Source organism: Dermacentor silvarum, chromosome 10, assembly GCF_013339745.2.
Source record: "Dermacentor silvarum isolate Dsil-2018 chromosome 10, BIME_Dsil_1.4, whole genome shotgun sequence".
In the NCBI taxonomy this organism is placed as follows: domain Eukaryota; kingdom Metazoa; phylum Arthropoda; class Arachnida; order Ixodida; family Ixodidae; genus Dermacentor; species Dermacentor silvarum.
In genome coordinates, this window is record NC_051163.1 from 7,420,965 (window position 1) to 7,430,260 (window position 9,296).

The 9,296-nt window shown below is 51.6% G+C and overlaps 1 protein-coding gene and 1 non-coding gene across 2 annotated transcripts; both read right to left on the reverse strand.

Moving 5' to 3' along the window:
- On the reverse strand, window positions 1-7,301 carry LOC119466607 (ovochymase-2). Its single transcript, XM_049657624.1, has 4 exons — window positions 6,259-7,301; window positions 3,247-3,478; window positions 1,381-1,585; window positions 1-721 (listed from the first exon to the last, which is right to left on the reverse strand). The coding sequence occupies exons 1-4, from the start codon at window positions 6,630-6,632 to the stop codon at window positions 501-503; spliced, it is 1,032 nt and encodes a 343-aa protein (XP_049513581.1). The 5' UTR covers window positions 6,633-7,301; the 3' UTR covers window positions 1-500.
- Window positions 2,147-2,335, reverse strand: LOC119432068 (U2 spliceosomal RNA). Its single transcript, XR_005188137.1, has one exon. It is a non-coding gene; the product is annotated as a U2 spliceosomal RNA (small nuclear RNA).
- Window positions 7,302-9,296: the final 1,995 nt, after the last annotated feature.

A 9,296-nucleotide genomic window follows, 5' to 3' on the forward strand; every position in this document is an offset into this window, starting at 1 on the left:
AAGACTGGACAAGCGAGTGGCACAAACAGACCTATTTGTGCACGACAGTTTGCCGCCCGCTACCGTTCCAGCGAGTGGCAATTTTCTTCACGGTCACACAGCCATTGCCCCTAGGCCTAATGAGCGTCGGGTATCGGCTATCAGAAGTTACGGTTTGGTGCCGAGTCGACGCAGATCTATTCACAGCGTCCGTTCGGCGCTCGAGAGAAATAAATCACCTCGCCAACGAAAGCGAGGGTTCCCGCACTCCAAAACTCGCTGGCCAAACGTTCGATCTATGTTTTCGTTTATTTTCTGTGAATGCAGACGTGCTCATAATGAGCACGGGATCTGCTGCGCATAATATACTTGATGCCGTACTGAAAATGAGCACGGGATCGCCCACTATGAATTACTCCAGAAGTGGCCGGGCATATGAGAAAATCTCGAGACACACGAGTTGACGGCACGCTCAATGCTCGGCAAACAAACACGCGAGGCTGAAAAGCCTGTATATTGCGTCAGAAGGTCTTAAAGACCGTCTCCAGCAGCCACGCCATGAGGGCGCGCACATCGGTGAAGACGGCGACACTGGAGACGGCGCGGGCGTCGTCTAGCCAGGAGAGCAGGCCGACGAGGACCCAGCCCTGGACGGTGTCCACCATGAGCGCGGTGCCGGGGTCGACCACCTCGCGAAGGCCTCCGATGCTTACGGCGCATAGCTCGTTCGAGGGCTCTCCAGCTGCACGAAGGCACATGCACATATGCTGGCGGAATGCACGGATGAATCGGTCTCGTGGCGCTATAGATCTGGCCAACTCTGAAATTTCGTATTGGTCGAATTCGTCGCCCTGCTGCCTGCTATTTATTGGCTCATAGGAAGACTAATATTCACTTTGAAAGCAAGTGTGGCGGAATTTGACTACACAGGGGAGAATTCTATACGGTACCGGATTTCCGCCCAATGGTCCAAACTATCTAACGAATGCTTAAACAATAAAGCTTCAGTTGGGGCTAGTTGGTGGTACATAGTATTTTAAGGTAAAAAAAAAATGCAGCGCAAACACCCAGGACAAACCACAAAGTCTCGACATTGTCTCGTCTCTTTGTGGTTTGCCCTGGGTGCTGGCGCTGAATTTTTGCATCTTAAAATAAAATGCTTAAACGGGCACGCAGAGTTAGTGCCGTTTGCTGCCCGAGTAGATTGCACACTGGGTTGTGTGGATCGGGCAAAAGTAGTGAACAGTGCCCTTCGACAAAGAACTTACGACGCGGGCATGCATTTGAGGGAAAGAAGGAAAGAAAGATCTACGAGGCTATCCCCAACCTAAAGTTGGGGAGGGCCGCTGTAATGTCCTATTTGGCGCTGCGGGTACTAAATAAATAGCTATAATAGCTCACCGGTGTCGTGGGCCATCTGCGGGAGCAGTGAGCAGTTGACGAGCTGCACGGACTCCCTGGTCAGGGCGGTGGGCAGCCGGCCCGCTCCTCCCCCGGCCGAGCCACCCTTGGGACGGCCTTCGTGGCGTGCCATCCACAGAACTGAGCCGTACACCGGCACGTCGGGCCAGGGCAGGCACAGGGCGCTCACGCCGCCGCCGCCGCCCTGCGCCACATGTCACGCAATTCGCACCTTAGGGATACGCGGTGCTTTCGAAATGTGCAGGACGTGCGACTGGTACTTCTTGCAACGCTTGAATGTTATGAAGAGTGTGACGAACCATGTAGCCGCAGTACACAACGTCTTCATGCGTACACTCGCTGTTTTCGTGACTTGTTAGGCTTCTGGTGAAAGCATTTGCCACATACGTACACGCCAGCAGCCGCGCAGCGACGGATAAGCGAGAACAGTTTCCTAGTCCTCTTGGAGTATAGCGCTACGTTTCTAATTTTCCGGGAGAGTTGAAGATATATGTACTGGTGTGGGAGAATCGCTATTGCGGACAACTGACGTACGTGTTCAGCGTAAAACCCCTTTAGTCTTTAATTGCGCTTGCCTTACAGAGGTGATGTCACTTGGCTGATCTGACAAGGACCGAAGCATGTTGGGTAAAGACGGAACGAAATTCACGCCGTTGACGTCGCCGTCTGCGTAAGTCATTTGAGCGTCTTCTTACAGCGCAGCTGTATATGGCTAGTTTCCAGCGGATCGATGTCCGTAGACCAGAAACCGTGGGCCGATCCCGAAGATAGTGAAACACTGGGCCGACCCGCGGCGGAGGTGAAGTAGGCTTCAAGCACTCCACCAACTTGGCAAAATAAGTTTAATATCTTGGGTCCAAATAGAAACCGTATCAGATATTAAGCTGATAAGAACAGATAGTACACTTTGACCCGCGTCGCTCATGTCTACGATCGCACCATACAAGTGTACGCCATCCCGCGTATTCAAACTAGTGCCTACTAATCCGAGTCTTCCGTCACCTGACGTCATTCTCTACGTAGGCTCCTTTCCTCATTTCTGCTCTGACTGTGAAATGAGTAGGTCGCGTGTTGTACGGTCTGAACAAGTACAGCGTGCCTACCAAGAACGACGGCGTGAACAGAAAAGGGAATGGGCGCGGCGGCAGCGGAAGGAGACCACCGACGTCGATGAGCGGGCCGCGGACGCGAAGCGTAAGCGTGCTACCCGCCAGGACCGCGAGGCGGAAAGAAATGCTAACCATCCATGTGGCCCCGATCCCGCAAACTTGTAACGTTTCACCGGAGCAACGGTCAATCACCACATACACAGCTTCGCTGGTCATCCGCCTTCAGAGTGGAATGGCACTATATATATATATATATTTTTTTATCCGGCTCCAGCTTATCATTAAGCCCTTAGGATACCCTGAGGGGGCTCAAGTTTGCCGAGTAAGGTGCTTCAGAGTAACTCCATTTGAGATGTATGACTATTACGTCGCCATAGAATAGATATACTCTAGTTTTTACGCGAATGCACGCGTAGAACTGGTGTACCTGTCCCCCCTCCGCATTCCTCCGCGTCAGAACGTCGTTCGCTCGGTCATACTTTGGGACCGCAGAACCCGCTTCGTTGCTCCCACACCATATAGTGCAAGTGAAGCGCAAAAAACGGACCCTCCGTCTGTTTCTATACCTTTCCACACCAGTGACAGTGAAACGGAGCGGAGATTTCGTCGTCCCCTCTGGTCTGTCGCGCACTAGCTAGCACCCTTGTGTTTTCCAGCAAGCGAGCTCGCAGTATAGCTCAGGGGGAATCGTGACGCCGCTCTTGCTTCCTAATAGCGGCCGCTGTATTGGGCGCACCTGAATGTCAATGGGCTCGGCGAGCACGAGCACGGCGAGGTCGTTGACGGCCCGGGTGGTGCCGTGGAACCGACATCCCGGATGGCACAGCGCTGCTGACACCGGCACGCTCACGTAAGAACGTGCCGATGCGTGCCCTCCGTGGGCGGCCGAGCTGCCATTGCGCAGGTACACGCGGTACGTCGGCTTGTAGCGCGACGCGAACAGGCAGTGGGCCGCCGTCAGAACGTGCCTGCGTAAGGTAGTAGTAAGACAGATAAGTTCTGGGGTCAGGCCCCCCGCCCCGATATTTTGATCTTTCCGTGCCCATGTCCTACGGCGCTGAGTACATCGGCCGAACGGGCCGCCGCGTAAGCGACTCTGAGCATCACAAAAGAGCAGAGGACGCCGCACCCGACCTGACGAGATCAGCGCCAGACGCCGGGTGAAGCTCTTCTTGAGTGTGCCTCAATAAAACGAATATTTCCACTCTTCGTCTTTTTATTTTTGGCTCTGAGTAAAGCTGTTTTGTTTTTACTAATGAAATCTATTGCGACTAATCGTCCGTATAAAAATATAAAACTATTAATAAAATAGTATTTAAAGATGTCGCAGTTTCACCGAAAGGCGAAGCATCAATTGCGATAGCAAATTAGTAGAGAGCTATACGGAGCAAGGATAGTATTTTTATCAGCTGTATAAACTTGGTCATGCAGCAGCACCAGCAACGCGCAGAACTGTTGTCGATGCCGTCGGCGTTTGGCCCGCGTTCGCACCGAACGCGCGCGGCGTTGGTGACTGTGCCGGTGCCTCTGAGGGCGGCTCGGAGGTTTTCGACGAGATCAGAACTGGACACTGTTCGAGCAGCGTCGCCAGTCTTTACCACCTTCTCGCCTCGCAACGTTTTTATATAATTACACATTGCAGCTAAACGTCGCCTCCCCTCCAGTCCCCCACGGACTTTCGCGCGACGAAAGAAGTCGCGTTTGCTCTCCGCCCTGCGCTCGCTCCCGGTGAAAGCGCGCGTACCTCCCGCGCTTTCACTGGCACGTACAGCATACGACCAATGAGAGTTTTAGATGCGAAGCAGCTTATGGTCGGGGCTATGTCACTCCCTCCCTCCCTCCCTCCGCCGTGCGGCGTCCACACCCCTACTGCGCATCCTCCTCCCTCTCCTCTCGGCATCCCTCCTCTCTGGATTGCGCAACGAATGGCAACACCTGCGCCTCCACGCGCGTTCGGTGGGAACGCGGGCAAAACGCCGACGGCGTCAACAACAGTTCTGCGCGTTGCTGGTGCTGCTGCATGTCCAAGTTTATACAGCTGATAAAACTACCTTGAGTCGACCCCATGGCTGCTTCGCATACTACTCAGGGTTCCCCTACGGGAAGATGGTGTAATTTTTTTTCTACACGCGGACACGACCATCGCAGATTAAGCCCTTAACAGCTTCGCTGTACAAGTCACATAATTTACATACAGCGATTTTTACCGAAAATAATTATTGAAAATAGGTGGTTTCCTCAGTCAAGCCGCTCCCCCCCACCCGATAAAAAATTGCTGGCTACGGGCCTGTCTATGGTGCACTGCACCCCAGCTGTGCCGGGAAGTATAATTGGAGATCACCGCCTATGTGAATTTTCTGATTACGTAACCAGTTTTGAAATTGGACCATCAGTGGTCTGTGTCTGCTTGTGTCGGCATTTACCTGTCTGTCCGCACTTGACCTATATTACACGTTCATATGGGATTCTCTATTCTCTACACATCTGTATATGACACTTTCGAAAAGGTTTGCATATTTCCAAGTAATCGGCAGGATGACCTTCGCTTTTCTACAGCATCATACAACACGTAATATCACTTGCGGCGAAAAAAAAAAGTCAAGTTTCGCCGGGCTCTCGGTGTCGGAATGCTGGCGTAATGAAGAGCGACAGAAGCGGTAACCGAATTCCCCCCTTCGTGCCACCTCTCGCTTCAGCGCGAACTAGTAGGCTTGCGAGAACACAGCGCACACGCAGCCATCAGCTATATCCGGCCGGCTAGCCTTCGCACCCCGCGCAGATTGCCTCCAAGATACTACGCGCGCGGCCGCGCTCAGCCGTCGCAGCTGGATAGGAATGCGCCCTCCCCTCCTTGCGCAATTAAAAGACGACGGGCTAGGGCGCCTCCATGTACCACGCGCCCTCTCCTAACGCCACCTAGACTGGCTAAAGAATTTCCTCTGGGTGGCGTTGACCCTCCCCTCAGGGGCTTTACCCTCTCCGCCTTCCTCCCTTGCGAGCGCGAGAAGATGGCTCACCCTCGAAAGCTTTAAAAAAAAATTATGGGGTTTTACGTGCCAAACCCACGATCTGATTATGAGGCACGCCGTAGTGGGGGACTCCGGAAATTTGGACCACTCGGTGTTCTTTAACGTGCACCTAAGTACACGGGTGTTTTCGCATTTCGCCCCCATCGAAATGCGGCCGCCGTGGCCGGGATTCGATCCCGCGACCTCATGCTCAGCAGCCCAACACCATAGCCACTGAGCAACCACGGCGGGTCTCGCAAGCTTTCGATCGCACCTACAGCATACGCCGCGCGGCCTCGATCTTATCGCACTTTGACTTTATACGGAACATCACGGCTACGACGAAGGCGGAAATTCGCCTGGAGTGTCCATATAATTGCTATCGCAATAAAACGCGTAAGCACGTAAAGGAACGACCGGACTGGCGTCCAGTCGTCTCTGTACGTTTGTTCGCCACTTTTCTGTCGCAAGAATTGTGTACAGCTCAGTAAAAAGTAGTAATATGCGATATCAGTTTGTTTTGCGTCGTGCGTGATACCGGCCCTCAGCCTGCAGTGAGAATACCTAGTGATGAAGCTCATTTGCCGCGACACTGACTGAAACTTCTGTTCCTTATTTATGTGCCATTCAACGTTCCTTTTCTGTCTCACATTCATCGATCACGTAGATATTCTGCGTAAAACGCGACGCTTCTTGTCGGCTCAAATATGCGGCCAGAAAGAGACGCCCGTGGCGAATACCTTGCGGTGACGACGGCGCCGGCGCACGTCGAGGTCAGCTTGTGGGTGACGGCCACTCGCGCCAGGTGGCCAAAGAAGGAGTCCGGCCCCCCGCGGAGGTGGCGGTCCGACGAGCCGTTGGAGTCTCCCCTGGCGGCCTGGAATACGCTGGGGCAAGGCAGCAGGTCCTCCGGGTCCTGGACATCGGTCATTGCCTCTACGCGCACCGTCACCATCCAGGGCAACGAGTGGGCGACACCCAGCGGGATCCCACCTTCCGAACCACACTGGCTGGGGATCGGGAAGTGCTCCGTGCGACAGCACTGGCCACCCCGGGGCACCCCAGAGGCGAGCAGCAGCAATCCGAGCACAAAAGACGTGGTGTCGGCAGCCATGGCTTCCGTCCTGTTCCGTGGCAGCCTCTCGCGAGACCGGCCGTCTTCTCGAGGCGATGATGATGATGATGCCCTTATCTTTGGCGCATACCCACTCACGGGGATCAGCCAAGAGTCGGGCAGATTTTATATATGTGCTAAGTGGATCAATTTAGCAAATGTCTAATTTTGGTAAATATATTAAAGCGAGTTAGTTCTACGACAATTCAGTGGACAATAAATATATAAAAAATATACATACTAGTACAAGAGGCAGTAATGTAATGATAAATGGAATAATATGCTTAACAATGAAATTGGTTTGATTCAATAATGAATTTGTCTATGGCGATGCATACATTCCTGTGTGAGTGTCCAAGCACAGAAGCTCCGAAAGACAGCAGTTCCGGAGTGTTCAATGGCAGGCCGAGCTGTCGCAATGCAATTTGCAATGTTCTTTTTCTTAGGGAGGAGAAACACCGGCAGTCCAGTAAGTAATAGTCGATCGTTTCTAATGCGTTGCAGAAATGGCACAAAGGGGAAATCGCCAGACCAGATCGGTGCATGTAGAAATTTAGGCGTGGGACTCGACATCGCAGTCTTGTTAATGTCACTTCTGTCTGTCTGGATTTGCAAAAGTTCCTGCTCCAAGGGAATTGTAAGTAGTGCAGTTCGGTGGATGATGCTAGATTTCATTTTGATGCCATAAGGGTGTATCTTTTAAACCTAACAGACGTTATGAAACCTGTCGTTGAAAGAAGGGAACACACATGGCCTGTAATAGAAGTCTTTGCCAGGCTATCTGCCGCTTCATTCATAAATATACCTTTGTGACCAGGTACCCATACTAATCGCAAACCCCACAAATGACATGGAACCAATGAGTGTAAATTTGACTATATGCGACTGGCCGGGAGCAGTAAGTGAGGTGCACAAGGATAAAGAGTCTGTTAATATTACCGCGGTTGTTGTGGAAGGCTGTAGCTTAGGCAAAGCTAGGACAACAGCTAGGAATTCCGCTAGGAATATTGGAGTGTAGTCGGGGAGCCGAACAGAAAAAGACCAATCTAATGCCGATGGAAAAATTCCAACTCCGGCCTTTTCCTCACTCTGCGAAGCATCTGTGGCTATATAATTACGTTTGTGTGGCCAATGTACAAGTGTGTTTATTTCCATCCCATGTAACGTGTAATACCATGCATTATGTTCGCAACTTTATCCTCGTGCAATGTGGAGAAACACAAACACCGATTAATGCGTAAAGCTTACGCGTTTCTCTTGCATTTACCGCTAAATCGCCGCGCCGACATGAAAAAAAAAAAAGTAAGGGCGCTTAGAAGGCTGTAGAGCTACTTTAAAGTTTACATCCATGTAGTGTTTTCAAGGGAAGCTTGTATCGGCTCACTTGTGTCGGGGCGCGTAAAAATATCATCATCAGCATTGGCTCGAGCGTCGTCTCCTTCCGCAGCTGGCTCGTTGGCGGCCCTTGGGTTGGGCTCGTGCTCGTGCTCGGCACGCGCTCGTGCCACTGCTCCCTAAAGTCCCTAGATGCTCTAAGCAAAAATTATCTAGGGACTTTACTGCTCCCGCGTTCGTTGTCGTCTTCTTCCACAGCTGGCTGCATTGCCGCACATCATTCCAGGGTTGAATTTTAGTTCTCTTCTGTCGTCGTAATGAGGAGACAGACAGACAGACAAAGAACTTTATTTGTGGTCCTGAGGAACCGCTTTAGGGTACCTCCCTTTTCAGGGAGTCCCCGTAGCGTAATGAGGAGGCCGCGTTACGGTGGTATAAGCCATTGCTTAAGGGGGTATGAGCCATTCATTGTCTTACGTGATGGTAGATTTAATTTTGAAGCAATTTAATTTCGAAGAATCGCAAGCCGCAATGGCGGGCGAATGCTGCTAACCACGCCGCCGAGCATACTCGAGACATTCAACGCAAGCGACAACGGCGGACTTGGTCCACCGTTGTCGACATACCCATAGACGTGCCGATCCGACCGTGAGGGCTTCCGTAGCCGAGGCTCGAAAGTTGCGCGAACGGGAAGGAAAAGTAGAAGGAAAGGGAAGGACAAGTACGAAAAGGGAGGAAAATAGTAGGTAAGGTACACACACGACAAGCTTCGCTTACCCCCATTTTCTCGGCAGGGGAAGGGGTGGTGAATTTTTAAAACTTGTTTTCACACATTTCCCTAACTACTCGTATTCTTTGAATGCAATTCCGCTTGGATCTATTCGGCCTGATAAGTATATTGGTGTACAGATTACTATTTGTCACGGGCTTATCAAATTGACCACGTAAAATCCTAATTCAATCGCATGCTCGGTTACCTAAAACAAAACCCAGCCCTTGTACCATCGTCATTAAAGGAACAGTTACATATCATTTACGTCCGTCCTGTGCTTGAATACCCTTCATCCTTTTGGTCCCCGGCCAGGTATCAAGAACCTCTATGCAGTTAAAGATCGCTAAGCACGTTTAATACTGTCGAAATATCATCGAACATCCGGTGTAATTACAATGAAAAATTGCCTTTATCTCCCGTCCCTTCTCGTGCGCAGAAAATTATCTCGCCTCTGCCTTTTCTGAGAGAACTTTTTCGCGCGCGCGCGTGTGTGTGTGTATGCGTGCATAGCGCAATGACCTGTATGCCACCACCTTCGTCATTCCATGTATCTTATG

Coding starts and splice junctions, on each gene's coding strand:
- LOC119466607 (XM_049657624.1), bottom strand. CDS start 6,632: ATGGCTGCCGACACCACGTCTTTTGTGCTCGGATTGCTGCTGCTCGCC. Junction 1,586..3,246: donor CCGAGCCCATTGACATTCAG/GTGCGCCCAATA, acceptor CATGTGGCGCAG/GGCGGCGGCGGCGGCGTGAG. Junction 722..1,380: donor GCAGATGGCCCACGACACCG/GTGAGCTATTAT, acceptor GCCTTCGTGCAG/CTGGAGAGCCCTCGAACGAG.